At 29.9% G+C, this 25,029-nt stretch overlaps 2 protein-coding genes across 2 annotated transcripts; both read right to left on the bottom strand.

Moving 5' to 3' along the window:
- Positions 1-4,084: 4,084 nt before the first annotated feature.
- Positions 4,085-8,120, bottom strand: LOC112776647 (transcription factor bHLH111). Its single transcript, XM_025820875.3, has 7 exons — positions 7,689-8,120; positions 6,448-7,210; positions 5,944-6,075; positions 5,631-5,702; positions 5,397-5,462; positions 4,837-4,875; positions 4,085-4,403 (listed from the first exon to the last, which is right to left on the bottom strand). The coding sequence occupies exons 1-7, from the start codon at positions 8,000-8,002 to the stop codon at positions 4,233-4,235; spliced, it is 1,557 nt and encodes a 518-aa protein (XP_025676660.1). The 5' UTR covers positions 8,003-8,120; the 3' UTR covers positions 4,085-4,232.
- Positions 8,121-21,026: 12,906 nt separating this feature from the next.
- LOC112776437 (peptidyl-prolyl cis-trans isomerase CYP21-4) lies at positions 21,027-24,805 on the bottom strand. Its single transcript, XM_025820599.3, has 8 exons — positions 24,584-24,805; positions 23,905-24,088; positions 23,382-23,421; positions 23,126-23,176; positions 22,905-22,990; positions 22,192-22,317; positions 21,941-22,091; positions 21,027-21,542 (listed from the first exon to the last, which is right to left on the bottom strand). Exons 2-8 carry the CDS (start codon positions 24,054-24,056, stop codon positions 21,456-21,458), a joined length of 693 nt encoding a protein of 230 aa, XP_025676384.1. The 5' UTR covers positions 24,057-24,088; positions 24,584-24,805; the 3' UTR covers positions 21,027-21,455.
- Between the last annotated feature and the right edge of the window lie 224 nt (positions 24,806-25,029).

Raw genomic sequence — 25,029 nt, 5'->3', positions numbered from 1 at the left:
GGAAATCTTTTGGGTAATGGCAAAGGTTCTTTATGTGATTAGTTTTGTGTGTATCTTTGAAATTTTTCTTTGAAAAAATTGTTGACTATTGTTACTTTGTCTAAAAGCTCCTTTTTAAAACTGCTTTTTGTTGATTGAGATTACTGTTGATTATCTGGCTATGTTTCTGAAATTTTTGTGAAACTGTAGCCATTTTGTATTATAGCCGTTTTGTTGTTTGTTGATTGCATTTGTATTGCTCTCAATGGTGTCGTTACTGATAGTATAAGAGGGACGCAATTTCAATGCTTTCTGTATGTAGAAGATCTTTAAAATTGCGTTCTTTAGTTTCATTTGCTTTTACCCAACTTCTTTCTGACGACATCCGAGCTCTTTTAGAAACGATTTCTTTATTTTGTATTTGTAGGTGTAGCCTTTATGTCTCGATCTTTCGTTTTCAGTATGTCGTCAAAAGTTTTCCCTAATCTTTTGGCTTGGGTAGATACTTCTGTCCTTTCTTCTGTTTTCATAGTCGATAGAGAGTATCTTGATGTTTTTCATAGACATCATAGGATATGCGAAAATAGAGAGGATGTTTCTGTAGGCATCATAGGATATGTGAAAATAGAATGTGTTTCTCTCTTTTAGATAACTCAGAATGCCCATTTTTCTATGCATATGAATGCTTCTTCACAATGTTAGGCATTTCACTTCCCTTTTCCGATTTTGAGACAAATTCCTTTGGGCATGTAATGTTGTCCTTTCCCAGCTACATTCGAATTCCTGGGTTTTCTTAAAAATTTATCAGCTTCTATGTCGGGAGCTTGATGTCCGACCTTCTGCTAAGGTCTTCTTTCATCTTTGTGTTGACCAAACCTGGGTTGTTGAAAAGGAAGTCTTCTTGGTTTTTCTTTCGTGTTGTTCAGAGCAGAAAGATTTTTTTTCTATTTTTGATGAATCATTCCACGACTTTAAGAACTATTTCTTTAAAGTCTGAGCTGTAGAGGGTGCCCGACCTTTCTATTTAGATGAAAATGATGAGCCTTCTTTTCCGTTGTACTGGGAGGAAAAATCGGTGATAGCTAAGTACAATGTAGATGCATTAAATGAGATTGAAAAATGTTTTGTGGACATGTTGGAATAGTGCTGGGTCCGGGCTCCTCACTTGGAAACTAAGAGATTCTTAGGGGATCCCAATCAGCTTTGGTATGAGCTAGGTAACTTTCCGACCCTTAGCTTTTATGACTTCTTAGTTGTAATTTGTTTGACTAATGTGCCTTTTATTCTTGCTTTGCAAAGATCATGGGTCCCAAGACTGCCGCGATTAAACAACTACGCCAAACTCAGAAGACTGTCATGGCTCGTGGGCTTCAGGATAAAAAGGTCAAGAGTGCTTCTTCCCGTCCTTCTCCGAAGAAGTCGGATTCTGGCCCTTCAGCTCAAAAGAAAATCATTTCCACTCCAATAAGTCGGCTAATCTCTCTCGACCTTCCTCCAGAGAGTTCTGTTGTTCCTTTTTCTCACTCATCTTCCGAGCCTCCCCCAAAGAGATAAAAAACTGTTGAAGAAGGGAGTATTTACTACAAAGGTTTTGACGGGATTACCTGGAGTGAGAGAAATATTCTTCCTCACAGTCGCATCAGTATGGATGATGTGGCTATCCAAAATCACATCTAGCTTATGGCGCAAAATGGTATTCGGATTGCGCGAATATGCACATCCTTGGCCAAGGAGTTGAGAAAGACTCCCCTTAATGTCACTCAAAGCTCTCTTGATGCTATTCGAGCCGAGATGGAGAGGCTAAAGGAATTGAAAAAGAGTTGGAGGAGGAGAAGACCGGGTTGAGGTCCGACCTAGAAAAATCTTGGGCCCAAGTAAAGACGATGGAGGCTGTCGCGACTATGGCAGAGGGGTGAAGAAGAGTGCAGATGAGAGTTATACCCGAGTTTATGGGAAAAAGCTTGACCTTCAGGAAGAGTTGGGAAAAGCTAAGGAGAGGTATGCCACCCTTGAAGAGTACATGATTGAAGGGATGGATGAGATGTTCAACAACCTCAAGTCTCAAGTCCAAGTCCTTGTCCCTGAGGTCGATCTCTCCCTATTTAGTCAGGACAATATTGTTATTGATAGGAAGATCGTACCGGCCCCTGAAGACAAGGAAAAGGAGCCATTGCCCGACCCAAAGTCTTTGGGACTACAAGGCTTCTCAATTTTCCGAGGTCCAGCCTGAGGTCGTTATGTGGATCTTCCTCCTTCACCTCCTGGAGCTATCTCTGCTGTGTCGGTCTTGGTCCATCCTCCGACCCCTCCTGGCTGAGGTAAAGATGCTGATACTGGGGAAGACCTTAACCCATTGCTTGGCACTACTTAGTAGCTTTTTAGGGCTTTCTTTTGGCTATTCTTTGATGGCCCGACTTGTGGGTCTTTAAACAATTTATTTTTGTAATAGCTAGTAGCTTTTTTGAACACTTTATTTTATAATAGTTGTAGCTTTAACGACCTTTTTGAAGTTGAATTCAAATCACTTTGGAACTTTAAAGAGCCTTTGTAGTACTTCTTTAATAGGGAAAAAATCTTAAGGTTGGAAAAAAGAGTACACCAAGGAACAAGGCTTACTTTCTAACTGTAGTACTTCTTTAGGTTACACGCGTGCTAAAACCTCGAGAGCTCCCGTCCTTGCAGGCCGAACACCTTGTAGTAACATTTTTGAAAGACTTCAACAATTTTGTAGGGTTCTTTTTAATTTGCTGTTAGTTTTCCTTCGCCTGACTTCTAAACTTCAATGTTATTTCGGATCATTATGATGTCGTTTGTGGTGAAACTTCTTTTGATCACCTTCTGATTATACCTTTGGGCCATCCTTTGTTTTAATGCTTCCTTTCTAATCTGAGCTCGTTCTTGGACTTCTGGGAGGAGGTCGAACTCTTCCTTTTGTGCTCGGGTATTGGCCCCTTCATTGTAGAATATGACTCGAGGTGATTATTCAACAATTTCTATAAGGATCATGGCTTCTATTTCGTAGGCAAATCGGAAAAGAAACTCCCCTGTTGTGGAATGAGAGGTTGTCCGATATGCCCATAAGACTTGAGAAAGGTTGTCTGCCTATTTTTCCTTTGCTTCTTGCAATCGGCGCTTCAACCCGACCAATATGACTTTGTTGGCTACCTCAACTTATCCATTGGCCTGAGGGTGTTCCACCAATGTGAATTGGTACTTTATTTTTAAGTTGGCCACCAAATTTCTGAAGGTTGAGTCAGTAAATCGAGTTTCATTATCTGTGGTGATGGAGTGGGAAACTCCAAACCTTGTGATAATTTTCTTGTAAAGGAACTTTCGACTTCTTTGGGCAGTGATAGTTGCCAGCAGTTCCACCTCGATCCATTTGGTAAAGTAGTCAATCCCTACTATAAGGTATTTGACTTGCCAGAGGGTTATCTGAAACGTTGATTTTAGCCTGGACGTGAGGTCCAGACTCCTTGTAAGGCAACGTCTCACTTGCTCTTGTGTCGAGGTGCCGCCGTCCGAGTTCTTCGTGAGGAGGTGGGGGTGATACCTGCAAGAGACTCCGATACTTAAGTTAGCAAGGACTTTAGGCAGATTTTTAGTAGATTAGAACGTGAATATACCTGAGGGGTGTCAGTGTATTTATGGTAGAGTCGTTAACCACCTTTGTTAGAGTAGTTCCACATTTATTGGTGGATAACTGTTCCTTTTATCTTGGGAGTTGTTGAGATCTATCTTTCAAGAAAAATAGAGATAATTGGAGAGATTTGCGAAGGCAGTTACTTGCTTGGACAAGTGGAACTGAGCTCGTTTTATGGCGTCCGACCTCTTTAAAGAGATCGGGTATACGATAGAGATCACATTTTTAGATTGGACCTTTTATTTTTATTGGGTCTGACTTTATTTGTTGGATCAGGGCATGAACAACAATCATAAACTTTAATTCTTTAAAGTACCAAAATTGATTTTGTCTAGAATCATATTTAACTACTATTTTCATGTTTTTATTATTAAAAAAATAATGAAACTATTTGCAGTATTTATATACTTAATAAAAGATATATCAAAAATATTGTAGCATAAAACCTATATATGAGTTACATTAAGACAAAAAGTTATTTATATTAGAATATCACCATGGGTACATATGTTTTATTTAACAGACCTTTGTAAAATCTTTCCCAAGAGCAAACCAAACAAAAGTACTATATTAGCATTTATATTAGCCAGGCACAATGACATTTCAATTTTCACCTATACAAACATCCTCTGTATGCTGGTGTCCAATAATCTGGTCCACTGTTCTCTCTGTAAATAAGAGGAGTACATGAAGTTGGAACTAAACAAAGTCCTCTAGTCCTAAGGTCTAATTTTGCATCCTCCTTGTGGTGATCTTTTCTATCCAAGCTTCCCCATGGATCCTATATTATTAAGTAACACCAAGAGAAAAATCAACAATAATGCCATTAATTTGGTATGTTATCGTTGTTAACGATGAAGAGTGAAAATTTGATACATGTGAAAGAATATTGTTCCTCCCATTTTCATATGAGTTGTTTAATTTTAAAATTTTTATTTTTCAAAAAAATAAGTATCCACTTAATAAATCAATGTCAAATTACTTTTTTTTTGTGTTCAGTCATGCTCTCGAAATAATAATAGAGAGAATAAATTAGTAAAAAAGTAAAATAATTAAAGAGAATAATTATTGTTATTAAAGACAATTTTAAAACATATTTTTTATTTTTATAACTCTAATACATTTTAATCACTTTTTTAATTCAAATAAAAATTTAAAAGTGGACATTATTATTTGAGAAAAGAGAGAATACATAAGAGAAGTTTCTTAATTACCTTGTGGGAATTAGACTTCAAGTAAGGGTTGCTTAGTAGCTGCAGCAAGCACATGCAAGAATAATTATTATTGTGAATGTAAACTAGCCCAATATATGTTAAAGGAATAAATTAAAGCAACATAGCTCTTAATTATGATTATTTTTCATAGTACAAGATAATTGTTTGCGTTATATACATACTGGCTTACAAGAAGATTAATTAAGTATATCTTTCACTCTTATTCTTTACATAATGTGTTTTCATAAATAACTTTGTAATTTCTTACCCCCAAAAGAAAAAGAGTTCGTAATAATTCTTATTTTTGGGATAATTAATTTCGGTGTTTATGGTACAAATAAAAGTGTACGTTGCTATAATTGTGCATGTTGTTCATGGGATAGAGGGAAAATGTGTTCTTCTTCAGTGTAACATTAAAAAAATGGGGAGAAAAAAGAAGAAGAAGAAAAAGGAAATTAAAAGAAAGCAACAATAATTGGTGTATTATTATATAATTATATTTAGTTGCATTAGCATGATGATTCAATAATGAAGGAAACTTTTTCCAAAGTGATACGTACCTGGACTTGTTCTTGAAGAAACTTTATGTACCCAATTGCTTCAAACAGCACCGAAGCTGTGTCTGTCTGAAATTCAAGAAAGAAAATTGGATCACTATGAAGTAGTAGGTAGTGAGAAAAGTAGAAAGCACTGTTAATTATTTATTTAAATATATACAAAGTTGAGAAGGAAAAAAAAAAGTTAATAAATAAAGAAATAAAAAGGAAGAAATTAGTGCAATCCGTAGTAACAACCTTTCCAAATGGAGACACAATTTGTTGAAGGGCTGTGATCTTGTCCCCCAGCTTGACTTTGGGTGCTTGCACCTTTTAAACAAAATAAAAATGAATAGAAGCTTCTTATTAATTTTAAATACACAAGTTTCTTTTTCTTCATTTTCTTTAAGTTAATTAATATAATTCACGTTATTGAAAATTATTAAAATAATTAAAATTAACTATTGTATATTCTTATACAAATACATATGTAGTTCAATTAATTTTAATAGATGATTTTAACATATACCTAGGTATGGTAGTTTTTCATTATATATATTGTTATGTATACCTTTGTAGAAGAAGCTGTGGATGTATCTTGCTTAGGCTTCTTCAAGATTGCTTCTGAAGATTCTTCAGATCTTTTCTTCTTTACTTCACGAGCTGTTGTCCCCTCTACTCTTCCATTATTACTTCTATTTATCTGCATATTTTAGAAAACAAACTTAATTAGTAAACTTTTTCTTTTTTTTTTATTTTTTTTAATAAAGATAATGTAAGGAAATTAAAGGAGAATGAGAATTGATATGAACACTTGACTTCAGATTTAAATAAGATGTAAGAGTCTTAATTAACTACTAAATTTTGAGTTTAACTGTAAAAAAAATTAATTAACCTAAAAATGATAAATCGTCTGATATAGATTCCTTCCGCTTAACAATTATTGTCAAGGTTACAAAATTGGTAAATAAAAAGATGATTTTTGTTTTTTGCTTTAATATACCAATTTTGTTAATTCAACCATGCATTATTATTATTGGAAGGAAAGAGTATATATATATATATATAATCTCACCGGGGGTGTTGTTTGAAGACCTTGCTGCTTCTTTGATTCAGATAAATTATTCATGTATTTGATATTAGGCTTTTGTGCATGGATTCCAAGAACTGGCCTCCCAAGCCTACTATTGAAGGAAATAACATCTGAGATGTTTCTTGTGCATGAAGAAAGGTTTGGCAAACCATGGTAAAATTTATTACCACTATCTCCTCCCATCACTGAAGAAAGGCCATTAATTAATCCATTTTGAAATCCACTATTTGTTTGATGATGATGAAATTCTTCCTTCACCTTTGTGGGATGATCATAGCTACTGATTGGAGGGTATGATGTGGAATCTCCAATAAAAACTTGTTGCTTGAAATTACAATTAGGGTCATGATGATGATGAGATTGTGGGAATTGATGATGATTATTATTTGTTGGTGGATGATCAAAGTGGCTACTACTAACTTCAGGGTCAGGTGGGGCAATAGACCAAGTGCTAACAAGATTAGATAACTTAGTCAACCTTTCATTATTCTCAATCAATGCATCATCACTGAACCCATTATTATTATTATTATTATTCAAGTGCTTCTCAAAACTGTTGTTGAATGATGAAGAAGTTGATCCACCACTATATTCCCAACTAGTAGTGGTGTCAAGTTTCTTCAAGTAGTCACATGCCGGTTCTTCAAACATGGAGCTTGTCATGTTCTTAGATGATAGTGCATCCAGAAACTTCATTTCTCCCATTTCTTCTTTGTTGTGCAACTCCCCGTTTGATCCAACAGCTCTATAAATTGTTTAAAAAAAAAAACACACCAAATTAACCTTAATATATTTAATCTATGTGGGTGCATATCAAATTCCAATTTTGATTTTTTTACACTCGAGATCTTTTTTGGATTCAAATATACAATAAAACAAAATCAATATTAAATATATATTAAGGTTTTTGTTGGTTTCAATGAAATCAGAAAAAAATCTTAGTTTCATAGTATGAAAGCATTGACTAATTTGTGGATTGGATTAGCAAAATCTATAGAAGACAGAAAAAAAAATAGTACCTTAACTCTATTTAATAGGCTCCTATATAAACCTTATAGCACCCTATATTATTCCACCTAAATAAAAGTTATTTATTATTCCCTTTTCTCTAATTCTCTCTCTATATATACATATATAAACAAAGTTGTTTAGAAACTATATCTATATAAAAATAATTAATAATATGCATAACATAGAAATTTGAAGGTAGGTATAGTACTCACGATAGAACATGATTCCAAAGATGATTATCCTCAGCATGTTCCGGCAAGAAGTGATTGTTGTTGGAGGAAGGATCAAGAAGCCTTCGGGAAGAATCAACAGTGAGGGTTGAATGGTTGGAGGCATTAGTGAAAGATGTTGAAACAGATATATCCTCCTCACAAGAACATGATGAAGAATTATTAGGGTTTGTTTGGTGATGATGATGATTATTATATGCGTTAGTATTAGTAGCATGATTTGCATGGAGGTACCACCAATTGAATGAAGCAGGAGAAGTGGTTGCAACTGAGTTCCCACCACATCCTTCAGCCATAGCTAGGGTTATTGTGTGTATGAGTTTCTTTCTTTTTCTTTTTCTTAGTGTTGGTGTTTGTGGGAGTGGGAATTTATGGAGGGGAATGCTTCATAACGAGTGACGTATAATAAGTTTGTAGAGCTAGGTTATGTGAATTATAGGGGAGACAATAAAATATGCAACGTGAGTTTTCTCCACTAACGTTCGTGGGTAATTATTATAATAGCCTCATGGGACCATACCATATATAAGTTTCGCCTTAAACTTCTCTACTATATGGTTAGGGTTCTTAGTTTTGTTTTGCTACCTACACTGTGCACTTTCTTCCAATTTCCTGTCCCTCATCAATAGTATTACCCTTCCTTCAATTTCCATGTGTGTTAATTCAACACATGTTTTTATATAAAAATAATAATTAGTTATAAAATGTAAATGTTTATTATATTAAATAATTTAGTTAAATATATATTAAATTATGAAGGGCTAATTCATTTAGTTTTTTTATTTTGAAAAAAATGATAGAGTTTGACAAAAGGTTCAATAATTTTAATTATATTAAGTGTATACTAAAATTAATTATTAAAATTAATTATTAGAATAAAATATATTAAAAATAAATTAAATTATATATATTATATATAAATATATAATAACTAATTTTTATGACTTATTTTGATGTGCAAATAATATTTCTACCGTAAATTTATGTGAAACAAAAAGATAAAATTTATAATACACTGAAAACTCAAACGATAAAAAAGATTAGAAGTTTTATTGGTACCCTTAGTTCCAAAGCATAAATTTATCACGGCAACCTCAATGGTTGAGACTCCTCTCTCATAGGTAGGTAAGACGTAAGTTATGGAAGCTGTTTCCTTTTTTTTTTTTTTCAATTTCAAAAGATGAGTTAATCATCCCTAATCTTATAACATTATAATATTGGTTTATACTATACACTCACACACATAACACTAAAAGTTATTATTTACTACTTTCGAAAGCCAAATCTCGAATATTATTACCACTAAACTTAGGATTTGTGTACTGAAACCTCCTTAAATCAGGATATAAATTGAATTATGAGACTTATTTTTTTGTTTGTACTACTGCAGAGGTATAAAGTGAACGACCTTCTTAAACAAGCAAGTTCTAAAAGAGATAATTAAGGGACACAAATTCTTATCCATTTGTGCCAACTTATCTTAACGAATTATGAGATTTAGAAAGAATAAAATTATTTTTTTTTTAATTCAACCCAACTCAATCCACATTCCACACATAGGTTAAGCCCACGGGTGATGGGTTCGAATTTCATTACAAAAAAAAAAATTACTTGTTGAAAGTATGAAAAGAATATTTAAATACACAAAAAATATTTAAAAATATTAAACGCTTTAAAAAAAGTATTAATTAATTTGAAAAAGGGTATATACCCTAAAAAAACAAATATTGTGTTATCTAATTGAAATAATCAGTTGTATCACATATCATATATATCAACTGAAAATAGTTGTTAACTTTATTTATTTTTAATTTTCTTTTATAATATATATATTATTATTAAAAAAAATTATTAGGTATTTTTATCGGAATAACCAATAATAAATAGTCGATAAGGATATGAGTTGAATTGAATTGTATGTATAGGAGAGATATAATTATTTATATTGTTTTTTTTATATATCAATTTAAGTTTTTAGGAGAAATGATTTCATAATATGATATCAGAACTTTTATAATCAAAAGATCAGAGTTTGATCCTTTTTAAATTCTAAAAGATAAAAATAACATAAAAGAAATAAAAAGAAAAAAAGAAAAGCCTATGTAAAGTTTAAGTAAATTTAAAAAAAATTCTTGCTTGAGAGAATAAACCTAGAAGTATAACAATTTATGTTGTCGTTTTCTATCAACTTAAACTTTTAAAAGAAATGGTTTGATAATGGCATAATGTTTTATTTTTTTTTCCATGGTGTTCAAAATTTAAAATAAAAACAAGGTAAGAACAGAGTAACCCTTTTGAGTGATTTGAGTTCATTTTGAACTTCTTTAGAATAAAATGAGCTAGTAGGACCCACCCTCTATAAGAACCTTAATTAGGGTCATTGTACGGAGTTAAGAAAACATGCATTAGAAGACATGTTACAATGAACTCACTGAATATATATATATATATATATATAGTACCCTCAGGTCTTGTTCTTAATATATAAGACAAGAAGCTAAGTGCTAGATATTGAATTGAATGTGAGTAAACGATATTAGTATACTTAAATGATGACAGTTTAATGATTAGATTGTTCCCGAAATAGTAAAGGGAAACATAACTTTTCTTCGTGGAGAATTGTCCTAAGAAGAAGTCTATATGATGAAGCCCCCCTTTGGGGTTGCAAGTACTATGGCATAAAATAAGGCAGTAGGTCGTGACATAGAAAGTGATTGGGCTGAGATTGTGAGAATCAAGAGATTTCTTGATCATAAGTTTATAATTAAGGATTTAGGTGAGTTAAAAGTTTTCCAGGGGATCGCAATGTACCAATGCAAATAGACATTATTGGATTTGCTTGAGAAATTTGGAGTGAACAATGCCAAATCAACTTCTACTTCATGAATTAGTCGACTCATTTATCTAATTAATCGATTTTTTATGAGTGTATGTAGAAAGCATAACAAAATCGATTGTGACACTATAAGAGACAAAGTGCAAGAAAGGCTTAAGCACCACATTCCTTTTCATCATGTAATCAAAGGTTGAGGGAGGGTGTCATTGAGGTATACAGTGGTGGAATTTTTTTTTTTTTAAATTAACAGTGAGACTCGAACTTAAGACTTCCATCTGAAAATAATTTGTTGGTGGAACTTGGTGATCATTTTTTGGTGGCAAAAAAATTCAACATAAAAATTATATAAAAATATTTATATTAAAATAAAACTTACAAATATAACTTTTTAGAGTTCTTCACTAATATGACAATAAATAAATATATTCTTTGATTTTTTTATTATAATTATAAAAAATAATTGAATATATAAAATGAAAAATATTTAAAAATTATAGTTAAATAATAAATATTAAAAATTACAATAAGCATTAAATATTTGAATGTCTTCATCTAAAAAAATTCAATAAAAAGACTCATAAAGAATAATACTAAATTAAATAAAGAAGAAGAAGAAGAATTACAGCTAGTAACGAATCTCAAAGCTTTTGTGAATCTATGATTCAATTGTGCAAAATAGAAGACTAAGAAAGAGGCACAGAAACAGAAAATGACTACTCAAACAGGAGCCGTTCATTCACGGAGATATAAGGAAATTATGAAATTAGCTTAGGAAAGGACGGAAGACTGTTGTACTTTTTTTTTTCCATGACATCTTTCAATCCGAGAGGTCAAGAACTAATTCGTCGTGAATCGAAGTATTATTTAAGAATTTGTCATTAGCCAATAGATAATTCCATACATAAGGCGAGATTCGAACCTCCAACACTTATTTAAGTAAGCTAATAAATTAAACGAACCATCATGGTTGACTTTGTACTTGTCTTTATTTGATTGATTCTTTTGGTTTACAAAAATCTAAAAACCGAATTATCGAAGTCTATTTTATCTAATAGTCTAATTTGCATCAGTATGAGTATCGGGTAAAAAATGATATATACTGATGTGTATAGTAGGTTATGAGAGCTAGTTAGAATATTCCATTTGTAAAAGTTGTTATATACGTGAATGTACGTGCGCGGCTCTCATTTTCTCAGCATCAATTCTCAATTAATCTTCCTCACTCTCTCTTTCACTTTCAAGATCATCCTTGTGTTTGGTACCTTTTAGAGTGGAAATGTCTCCACCAATAATTTTTACTATTTTCTTTTAAATACTCATATTTTTTTGGTTGATTGCCCATGCTATTCCCCAACTCGACTGTCGCGACACTTATTTAAACGGACGAGTGAAAGATAGTTTTAAATACTCATATTTTATTACAAAAAATTAGTTTCCAAGGACTTCATTATTTGAATAATATTATTGATCGTCTCCTATAATGAGAAAAAAATAACTGTTAGGCGGTAGTTGAGAAATAGTACGTGGCTCGATCACAAGAATTTTATACGATAAATTATGCGCAATATTAATTAATTAATTAATTAATCCATGAATATCTTTATTTTTATTTTATGCTGACCTACCTCCCCACATCCATATATATATGTACCCTAGACTAAGAAGCATGGCATGCTAGTAGAACCTACAAAATTTTTCTCTACCTCTTTAAAAAAAAAAAATAGTTAACAAATATTTAAAATTGAATTGTTTTCTTTGAAGTATTATTGGCTGGAGCACAAAGAAAACTTTTGGGTTCGTGCACTAGCCGCCACTACAATCAAACAGATGTTCCTGAGCCACATAATCAACTCACTTTACAGCGAAATTAATTAATTAAGATCGAAAGTGAGCCATAATAATAACCAAATAATTAACAATACGTATTCTTTAGTATTAGTTAGTATCTTTAATTTGAAAGATAGAAAGTTTTGATACATATAAAATGGGACCATGAACACTATAAGTTGATAGGTCAGGTGGCTTTATTTTAAAGAAGAGTCCTTTTATGTTAGTACACAGATCAATTATAAAACAATTGATACCCACGAGAGGGATAGTTAGTTTTATTCTTTAGTATTAATATCTTTTTAACGTGTAACTTTAGAAATTTAATTAACTTGTGACAAAAGGAATGAAGAAAGCAACAGTTGCATGTATAGAGATTATTAGAGAGGACGAAAGCGTTGCCAATTTCCTTTAGCTTCTTGTGTTTGACACAAATTCATCTATGACTATTATTATTGCATTCAAAGTTATCGTCAAATATACATACCTTTTTGTCGGAGAATTAAATCATCAAGAAGATCAGATTAGTTTTTATTTGAATTTTGAAACATACTATTACTGATAATTATTAACCGGTTCAAATAAATGGCATGTGATTGTGAAATTTAATTTGTATATTGTTTAATTTGAAACTATAATATGAAGATAATTTTTTTTCTTTCTTTTAAAAAACAAAAAGGGACGGAGTAATGCTAAAATATTATCATTTTTTATTAGTATTTAATCGGTAATAATTTGTATTTATATTTACAGAATTTTATTTGTACACAAAAACATATAATTTGCACTTATATTTATTAAAATTTATACACATAAATTAATACAGTTTACATTCACATTTTTTAAAATTTATATATATAAATTAATAAAATTTATTTATTAAAAATAATTAATATTTGTGCTGGTAAAATAATAATAAAAATACTGTCCAAAAATTTTTCAAAAGACAAAGTCAGTTTGTGTTTGTAATTGTTAGCATTTTTCAAGAATAGTATTTTTCAATGAGATAAAAGGAGAAATTCTCACCTTTGTGTTTGGCATCTTTTGTTTGGATACCGAGTAGTTATCACTTTTTTCGTCTTTTTTTTTTTAAAAAAAAAAATAAGTAAACTTCTAGTGAGTAGTTAGTTACACAATCTTTTTAAGGCATTATCATCTACTTATTTATTTAATTAAGGTGTAACTTTGAAATAATACAAAAGAAAATTTAGACTTTAGAAAAAACATTTACAAGTTTAGAACCAACTTAAATGGATGAGATTACAACTCTCAAAACATAGGTTTTTCCGAACATTTAGGGACAATGGAATGTTGAATGAAGTTGACCTCAATGTAGATGTTATGGTGAAATTGTCAAATTGAGGACCTACTTTGATGCTTACTTTCCGCCTTGAATTAAATTCGACATATCAGGTTTTCAAGCAGTTTATTATAGTATATCACTAATTTATTATAAAAGGTTCTAATTTTCTCATACCGTTTGAAAACAAAAACAATTTAGATTCACCGAGATAATATTTGTAAAGTGATAAAATAAAAAGGTTAATTATCTTTGAATGATTTGACTTGATATACTAAGACGGACTTAAGGGGCGAGGGGAGGCCTCGGCCCCAATTTTTTTAAAAAAAGATTAATAGTAATAAGTTATTAAGTACGATTTAATTTTTTTAAAAATTTATTTAGTATGTAGTCTAATATAAATAAAAATTCAGTCTATCATAAATATTAATGATTTCTAATATCTAAAAAGTAAGTAACAATATTAAAAAAATATGAAAAGATATTATTACTAATATTTTTTAATTAAATAAATTTTTTCAATTCCCATAAAGTAGATTTTTTTCTTCTTGTGAGCGTTCTTCTTGATTTATTTGGTATTAATTTTCTCTGTTTCAACTATTACAACTGAGAGTTCTTTTTCAGCTATGAATATTGTGAAGAATAATTCAGAAATAAAATGAAAGATAAATTTCTTGCTAATTGTCTTTTAATTATATTAAAAAGAAAATTACAGAAAAAATTGACACAAATTCTATTATCGATGAATTTTATGAAATGAGGAATCGACTACTTCGTTAATAAAAAGTACATATATATTTTTTGTAGTTTAAAATATATTCTCTATCAGTATATTTTTGTAATGTATTTTATATTATATAATTTTTTACATAATTTTTTAATATTATATATGTTATTGACCCCATAATACTATTTCTGGATCCGTCCCTGTATACTTATAAATTTTAATAGGACACTTACTCTAATTCTCAACTCTTATATTTTATTAGATACATAATAATATTATTATTATTGTCCAAATATTATGTCTCTTTCAACTTTGTTTTCCTCATTTTTCTTCTGCCCCTTTTGGTGTATGGGCGTTCAATAATTCCACGAACACCGGGTATGTTTCTCAACAATCCATCCACTAGTATTGAGCCAAGTATTACTCAGATTACTGGACATACCTGCTAGTTAGATATATTTTTTTTAGTTGTTCATAATATTTTTAATTTGACAGGCTAAAAATTAATTTGCTACAGATTTAAATGATAGAATTTAAACTATTAACACTTATTTAAATAAACGAGTGAGTTGTTCATTCGGCTAACCTACATTGGTTCTGCTAGCTAGATATATCATTCTTGCTAAAACATATAAATATTTCATAAACAATTAACTTCATTCATATTCAATAACAAATAAATAAATTATAAGGTGAATAAAGATGAGGCTCTTTTATTTTGAGTGGCTAAAATAAACCAAATTAGATAAGACCCTCCAATGAACCAAGAAATAGTGGCACATTTGTCCTACCTTAACATGCTTTATAATCTTCGTTTTTCAATTACTAAGACACTCTTTACACCTGTGATTAGAGAGCACGAGTACTCTACTTTTAAATTAAAAACACATATTTTGGATGGGACAAGTTCCGATTGTGACCATTGCACGCGACCCATTTTTTAATTAATCATAGAAAAAATTGAATGAAGAAAGTCCAAACCAAAAAGGAATTGTTTAACTAGAATAATTTGTGGTCTAGTGCTGCTTTGCTTGTCTACATTATACAATCACGATTTAAAATAAAAAGCATGTTGACCTATTTTCTCTTTGTGGAGTTATCTTACATATTCATAGGGTTTTATTTTTCTTTTGCTTTGTTATTTTTTTATTTTATTTTGTGATGTGTTTTCTACTTTCATGTGGGATTCCTCTTACTTTTGTTCCAAGTCCATATTCCACTAGAGGAGTTTGGTGTTGGTGGAGAATAGCCAACAAAAAATAATAAAAAAAAAATTTGGTAACCGAATAACGAGAGTTTGGTTATTAGCAAATGTGAGTTGAGATAGATCTCTGGAGGAATTTTAATTTACTTACAAAGTTGAAAATAGAGTTTAATTAGGGAATTAACATTTTTAGCTAGTATTAGCTAATTTTTTTAAATTCTTTTTTTATTCTAAATTTTAAGTCCTAAATCTTAAATTAAAATTCTAAATCCTAAATTTTAAATTCTAAATCTTAAATTTTCCAAAAAATAAGAATTAAAAAATAATTTTATAATAAAAAATTTATCTTCTAATATTAAATAATTAAAAATTAATTTCTTATACACTTATTCTTTTTAGGGTAAAGTATATTTTTTGTCCCTAAAGTTTGATAAAAATTTTAAAAATATCCCTAAGTTTTATTTTGTTTTAATTTTGTCCCAAAACTTTTCGATTTGCATCAAATATACCATTGATGGCTAATTTTTCAAAAGATTTTAGACCAATTCAACAATAATTTCATAAGAACAACCCTCAACACAAACAAATCAAGCATAATTTTCATGCATTATTGTTAAATTGGTCTTAAATTTTTTGAAAATTTAGCCGTCGAGGGTATATTTGATGCAAATCGAAAACTTTTGGGACAAAATTGAAATAAAATAAAATTTAGGGATATTTTTAAAACGTTTATCAAACTTTATAAACAAAAAGTATACTTTACCCAAATTAATGATAATAATATAAAAGGGGCGGGGGTATTGGCTTCTCTCATAAAAGAGAAATTATTAAACCCCACATTGTACCAAATAGATAAATAAATAAAATCCCCATTGGATTGCCACTGTATATATTAACTACACTAACTTCATGGAAGTGCATGTTTGCTGATCAAGAAGAAAATTTGCATGCTTATAAATATATCATTTATGTGACGTGAGAAGGTAAAGTTGTAAAGCTTTTTAAAGCTGAGTGGGTTGCAATTTTTTATTTTCATATATATTTTATATCATTTATAAATTTACATGACACACAGATAACTCACTCTTTTTATGCAAAAGTTTAAAATCTCAAACGCAGTTTTTCTTTCTTTCTTTTTTTTTTTTTTTTAATTTAGTGATCATTGAAATGCTGGAATGTTTTTAAGTATATCTCTCTTATGATTAAACAAATGTTAGTGGTATTTTGTTTGCCAACAAAAAAGGAATTTAGTTTAATTTTCAAAGACACCTGACCTAAATGGATATTAATTTTTATAAGGCTTTTCAGCGGAGTTTTTTTTATTGGTTGTTTGATTACGTGCTTTAATAACACGAGGAGTTTGAGTATTATTTAGTAGTTATTAATTTATATTTTTAAATATTAAAATATTTATTTTAATTTTATATATTTTAATTTTATTTATTTAGTTATTAGATTGAACTTTATGTTAATAGGTTTAGAAATTTTTTTTAACTAAATAAGATGTTATAAATAATAGAGATATTTCAACGTACTTTTTAGTTTCGTGATGAAATTATTGTGCACACAAGTGAGGTAAAAAGTTAAGTGATTCTTTTCGATTCAATTTCTAAATTTATAGTGTTGACAAATTAGATTGAGTGACTTTCTTTTTTGTTATATCAAGAAATTGAATAAAATATAGAGCGATTTTTTTTAATTCAATTTCAACCTATCTTTCTATACTCTATTTCAAGAAATTCGATTAATTGTATTCTATTTCAACCTATCTTTTAAAAAATTGGATTAATTATATTTTATTTCAATTATAAATTATATCTTCCATTTAATTTCAATCCTTGTCTTCTTATTTATCTTTTATTTCGTATAATTTAATATCAGATTTCAGATATTAAATTAATCCTTATTAATATATGTTTCTTCTTCTTGTATCCCAAAAAAAAAAAAAATTCTAATATCTCTCGCGTCTTTTTTTATGTTTTTATTGTCCTTGTCTTTTTGTGTTTCATTCTTGTTGATTTTATTATTTAAAATAAAATAAAAAAACATACAATGTAAAAGAAATATATATATCTTTTTTGTATTTGTCTTTTTTATATATTATTTTTTTAACTACAAGATTTGATGATGAATCTTTTTTTTTTTAAAAGAGAATAATTTATGTTTTAAATATTTGTGATATGAAGAGTTGAACTATTATTTAATAGTTATTAGTTTATATTTTTAAATATCAGAATGTTCAATTTAATTTTATGTATTTTGATTTTATTTATTTAGTTATTAAATTGGCCTTTATGTTAGTAGATTTAGGATTTTCTTTATTTTAACCTAATAAAAAGTTATAAATATCTCATAAATTATTGTCTCTGTTATAGAGATCTCAAAGGAGTGTCAAAGTATTTTTTTATTTTGTGATAAAATTATAGTATAGACAAATGAAATTAAGTGAGTCCCTCTCCTATTGTATTAAAAAATTAGGTAGAAAATTAAAGTGACTCTCTTCAATTTAATTCTTAAACTATAGTGTAAACAAGTTAAGTTGAGTAAATCTCTTGTTACATCAAGAAATTAAATAAAAAATAAAATAATTATCTTTATATTTAATTTCAACTTATTTTTATATTTTATATTTTAATTTTAAATTATCTTTTTTATTCAATTTCAATCCTTGTCTTTTTATTTATCTTTTCTTTCATATCATTGTTGGAGAAGTCATCATAAAATTGTGCTCTATTATTGTGTATAGTTCAAATTAGTTTTTGATAGTTTTTGCTATTGCAACCAATTTCAGTTAATATTATAGCACGTTATCAAATAAATTTAGTATGAAGCAAATTAAAAATAAGTTTTTGTTGAGTTTAAATTTTAAATATTTTTTATACCAAAAAAAAATTTCAAATATTTCTTTTAATTGAGATTCAAATGTTCTTATTGAAAAAATTTTCAAATATTTTTTTTCCTTATGTTAAGTATTAGCTGCAATATTAATAGTACAATATTGGTTACCAAAACTTTTTCATTAATATTTTCTTTCAATAATTAAACTGTCATATAACATAAAGTAATTAGTGCCAATATAATCCTCCACAATAATGATCCACATATATTCACTTGGTGCGATATATATAACTTACTCTTAAACTAATACCGCTACTCTTAGGTTGCCAAATCTTTCATGATTTCTTTGCTTGTTCTTCATGGATTAGATTTCCTTAAAAAATCACATTCTCTATATATATATGTGGCTTGCATCTCAGCATTATGGGACCCAATAAGCTTTTTACCTAGCTCCATAAATTTCAAGTTCAATACATTTAAAAGGACTCATCAAACTCTTCCCTTTATTCTTTTCCTCTTTTTGATATTCACCAAGTATAAATACTAATTAATGATTTACAAATGATGTTAATCATAAAATCTCTTCAAATTTTTGCAACTATGATTTGCACTGTTTCAATTAGCTAGACCTGGGTCAAAATGCAATGGTTTAATTATTAAATATTTTGATGACACATTTTTTCACTTTACACTAATAAATGACAGTTGTGGTTACATGAATCTGAGTTTAATTAGTTTGTCCAGATATGTATAGAGATAGAGGTCTTTTATCAAATTTAAATGGAAATTCAAATCAAAGTTTTTAATCAACCACCAAACCAATAAGATCAATTGAAGGGTCAATTTCAACTTTCAACAATGCAAACCCAACCTACTTAGTTAAAAATACTACTAATAAATGTTTAAGAGGAGTCGTTAACTCATCTAATAATAATATATAGAATTAATTTAAGTAATTAACAAAGGTGCTGTCAACTCCTGTCAACTCCTATTATTAAATAGCCAGTTAGGATTGTTACTCATTTGTTTTGTCTTAAATCCAGATACTTATGAATAAGTATAGGAACTAATTAATTGTTAAATAGCTAACAGTAGTAAAAATAATTTGTTAGTATAAAACTGCTTTTTAACCTTCACTTTTTGGACAATCTAGGAATTAGAATTAGCATTTAAGATTTAAAATTTAGAATTTTAAATTCAAAATTTAAGATTTAATGTTTAAATTTAAAATAAAAGATAATTTTAAAAAAATTAATTAATATTAACTAAAAAATATTTGATTCCCTAATTGAACTCATTTCTTATTTCGCTACCTTGTCCAATGCATTCAGAGTAATATTTGGCTTGTAAAAGATCAATTAAGATTTTACTTCATATATTATGATTTAATTTATATGAAGAACTAATAATTTGATGCAGAACATGGAATATAAATTCAGTAGGCGAGGGAGAAACAATAATACAAATATAATAATTGGAAAAATCATCCTATTACAAATAAAATATTTTAAGCATTAAGATAACGAAGAAATTGAGGATGATGTAAAATATATAATACAAGCGAATTAGTTAAAGTGGTAGAAGGAATTTGGTATTATATGTGGTAAAAAAATATCTTAAAAATAAAAATTATTATATTTCTATTAGATCAGTTATGTTATATAGAACAGAGTATTGAACAGCAAAAAATAAACATAAACATAAGTTAAATATGATTAAGATGAGAATGTTGAGATAGATAAGCGACCACATGCAGACAAAATAAAAAATAAAGATATAAAAGAAAAAATAAAATAATGCCATATTATAAAAAAAATAATAAAATTTTCTCTCAATTTTTTTTATTCAGATAAATTAGACAACATCTAATACTACACATTAGATCACAAACTCCCACATCCACCCACCCATATGCACAACTATATGGGTTTTTATATTCCACACTACATAAGTTTTTTTTTTTTTTCTTCGGTAGAATGAACAACCTCAATCTTAGATACCCCAATGCACACTACATAAGTTAAACTCATGTTCCCAAGTGATCTTGCATAAAAGCCAACGAATCTACTATTTGCGCCAAGTCTCCTGTGGAGAGTTGTTGTTGAAGAATTAATTGTCTGTTTTCTTGTTGGTGAAATCAATCCAAGTTTTGTCACGCTCCATTTTTGGGCAGCCCATTTATCTACTATTGGGCCCAACTACTGAAGACTAGTCTGGGCACGAGGAGAAAATAATACCCCATTCGGGTCCCGAGCACAAAGCTATTACACTATTGACCCCAAAAAAAAAATAAAAAGGCTATGACACTGATGTTCCCCAATAGAAAAGACATTACCCTTTGCAGATCTTTTTCAAAAGCTTTATATACTTTTATTTTCAATATAATTACAATGCTCTGAATTATTATAGCTTGTTGCTGAATTCCTAAGCAAATGGAACCTAAGCATCAATCAAGTAAATGACACAAAAGCTTTTTTTTTTTTTTTTTATGAGGTAAATGACGCAAAGCTAAGCATAATGGCTTCTCATCAAAATTGGGCATCAATTGAAACATAGAAGATACATGAATTGCATAATAAGGCAAAGCAAAAAGCAAAATGATTTTGTAATTTCATTCGGGTCACTAACGAGTAATGAAGAGTAATCCCAAATAAAAATTAAAAAAAAAAAATTAAAAACCCCCTAAACCCAAACCTTACAAGAAACTGCAAAACCTTCCCACACCCCATCCTCAATTACAAAATAGGGGGAAAATAATAGGTAAAAAGAAAGGAAGATAATAGAAAAGAAAATTGACATAAGTGAGGTAAGGAAAGGAGATTGCATAATCCCTTTTGTTAACAACTACACATGCAATGGCAAAAACAACATCAAGGCTCAAAACACTTGATTGATGAACCCCCCCAGGTAAAATCCGCTATGTTCATCGTCCCTGTAGAAAAGATTTGACCATATCGAAACCGGTTAATCAGCGTGAATATGAGACATCATTATGCTCCTCATCTATCAATCAGCCTTCAGATCTTCTGTTTAAGAGTGACATCAAGTATCCCAATAGAGACTTTAGGTTTGTAATGTTCATCTGTATCCACTTCTTCAATTTCCTGGCACAGGGTAATGTAACATTGAATATGAAGCTTAATAATGAAATCTATGGTTGATTTTGCACAGGTTGCCGGCATTAAATCATTATTTCTCAGAAATAAGAAAGATTATAAGTGAAATAACTAATATTGAAATTGCTTTGATGGAATTTCATTCCAAAACACAAAATCAAGTCAGAATATTAACTTATCTATACAGATGGTGAAATGAAATTTTAACAAATATCTGCAGTGAACAACACAATTTGAAGTTTATTATTTGTTTAAATTTGGCGATAAAAAGGGTAATCGTTAACTTCTCATATATGATAATGTGTAGAAAACCTTAACTAAATGGGAAAAGATAATGATCAACAAAAAGGACATAGACATAACAATGAGAAGCAAATTTCAGTCACCTGAACAACATCCTCTCCCTTGACGACTCGCCCAAACACAATAAGCTTCTCATTCAGATCTGGTATCGGTGCAGTCGTAATGAAAAGATCAAATCCTTTGTTGGTGTGCTTGCCCTTGGAAGTTCCAAGCATGAATGCTTCATGTTTCACACTACATAATTATTATAATATCTATTAATTAGAAAAACTATGCCATTGGTTATCGAAAACTTTAAATAGCTAAAGCAAAATGCCAAAAGAATTAGAAAAACCTTGTGGGTTGCTTTCCCCTCAAGTTCCAATCTTCAGTAGCTCCTGCTCCTTGGTTATCCCCAGCCTGAATCACATAGTGCTTAATTACTCGGTGAAACAGCATCCCTTTGAAATGCCCCTTTTGACTGCAAAGTAGCATATAAAGTATTAATCCTTGTTGGAAGCAAAAACAAGGTCCACTTAAGGAAAATTTGCCCAGTTCATGCTTTGCATAGATCTGTTTAGACTTCCATTGATAAATAATAAGCAGTGTTATTTCCACAGAAACTAATGTTTTTAAACAAGGTGACAAATGCTGTAATCCACTTACGACTGAAAATTAATAACAAGAACAATTGAGCCTTGTTCAACTACTAGATGGGATTGGCTACACAATCCCATAAACACCGTAACACCATATCATAAATCACGTTTACAGTCAAACCATTAAAATCTAAATCTTTTTTAAATGATTTTACTTATAGCCTTTTTCCTATTTATCTTCTACCTCTAACTGTTAAGGTATCGTCTCTCAATTTCTGATATACTCTTAATTGGGTACTCATGCCCAAACCACTATAAGGTGAGATTATACTATAGATATTAGATGCTATACCAATTTTCTTCACTCCACCAAGGGGAATGACAGGAAAAGAAAAGTTTGCAAAAGTCAAACCCCAAACCATTCAACAGCCTTCAAATTATGAATTTCGTAGGAAAAACAAGTACTCACCATAAGTCAATGAATTCATCAACAGCCTCAGGAGAATTATCCTTGTTCAGTTCTACTATTATTGAGCCTTTAGAGGTATCTAAAACCTATAATCACAAAGAAAACGGAGGCCAAGTTATGAGATAACAGTTTCATATGGGAATTTCAATTAACTAAAAAATAGTTCCAAAAAAAAAAAAACAAATAAAAGGAATTACTGCAGCTAGGTGAACAAAACTTACAGCATATCCAGGTATCTCGGATTTCTTCGAGTCTGCATACGAAGTTTCATGCTGCCAACAGGTAGTTTAAATTAGAAACAATGATTCTATCCATAAAAGCAAAAGGTATTAACATTCTCAATGGGAAAACCCAAATACAATAATGTATGCATTCAAATGAAATGAACATACAGTTGGCAAGATTATCAGGTAACAAGCAAATATAAAAGGAATGAAATTCTGAAAACGCCTCCCAATGATGCATTTAAGGATGTACCTCTGAAACTGCCAATTGATTCTGTGATCGAAATCTTGACCTGAATGACAGTAATATTGAATTGTTAGGTAAAAGATGATGCTCATCGTCCCTGAGAAATGACTTATCTAAAATCTTATTACCAAAGCTTATTCCATTTAAACTCGTCTTCTTAAGAAAGAAAATCACTTCAAAATGATTGATGGAAAGTGGAAAGCACCTATTAAACTTCAAAACTGCCTAAGACAGACAGCATAGACTAGAGTGACATCAGAATTAAGCTAAAGGTTCAATCACCAAAAGATATGTAGAGGGTTCAATCACGACATTGGTGAAATGAATCCTCTAGCAACAAAGTAAGATTTTCAGACATCCCACTATCTCATAACAGAAGCATTTAAACATCATCAGTCACAAGACTGATGCAAAACTAGATCTCAACTTCGCTATGTATCAACTTTTAACAAATACATATGACATAGCAGTCCCCACACCACCCTATGAACCTGTCTTCAGAGATAGAAACAGAAATTCTTCTACTAACCTGTTAGACCAATATCTATACGTAGCGAAGAGGAAAAACCCAATCAAGGCAAGAATCAACATGTAAAACACAATAGTGGTGGCACTTATGCGAGAAGGCCCCTTCTTCCTTTTGCTTTGTTGCAGAAGAGCCTGAGGCTTGATCCTTGCCATTTTTAACTTACTCTTCAGTTTTCCAAAGGTGCCTTGAATTTCCAGTTAAGACAATAAAATTAAGGATCAGAAACACAAAATCCAATCAAAATAAATCGAAAACCAGGATGAATATGATTACAACAACAAAGAATCGAAGTCAACTCATTCAACATCTACAGTTAACTTGAACAACAGAACTAAACAGCAATCAAACCAAACTCCATGACTTAAAGTTTGAATATTTTCAACATCTATGAAGTCCTCGAGGTTTAACCTCTTTGCATAACAATAATTTTCCTCTAAATCGAATAGAGATTAAGATCCAACATGCTAATAGACTAACGCAGAGACAGTTGCAACCACTATGATTTGAGCAAAATAAATAAATAAATTATTGAAAAAAGGGAGAAAATACAAAGAAAATAAGCATGAACCTGTTAATTATTAGACCCTAAATATGCCATATCATGGATTTTGGAAAATTACAAGCTTAATTACGAAAAAAAAAATAAGAAATGAAGTAAAATAAATAAAAAAGGAGGAACCTGAGAGAGTGAGGAATAGGGTCAGGCACTGAGGGGATCGAAGAGAAGGAAGGAAAGAAACGACGTCGGATTGAACGTGAGTCTCTGTGTGTGAGTTGGTTGTGCTTCGAATCAAAGATGAAAACGCGAACGGGAGAGAGGAAAACTTTGCTAAGAGACTTGGAAGATTTTCCAGCGTTGTCGTGTTCTTTTTTTATTTTTTTTTTAAATTTATTATATATTACTATTTTTACAACCATAACGTGTTATATATCTTTCTCATTATAATTGAAATCAAATTTTTTTAATATTAAAAAATTCTCTCTACTTCTCTTTTATTTTTTCTATTTCTCTCATTTATTCACTCACTTTATTTCTCTTATATATTATTATCAATAACTAATTAAAAATTTTCCAATCAAAATATACCTAATATAATTTAAATAAAAAATATTATTATTTGTATA

This window comes from Arachis hypogaea, chromosome 19, assembly GCF_003086295.3.
Source record: "Arachis hypogaea cultivar Tifrunner chromosome 19, arahy.Tifrunner.gnm2.J5K5, whole genome shotgun sequence".
Classification (NCBI taxonomy): Eukaryota; Viridiplantae; Streptophyta; class Magnoliopsida; order Fabales; family Fabaceae; genus Arachis; species Arachis hypogaea.
Note: the sequence above shows the minus strand (reverse complement) of the source record. Positions and strands in the feature narration are given on the sequence as shown.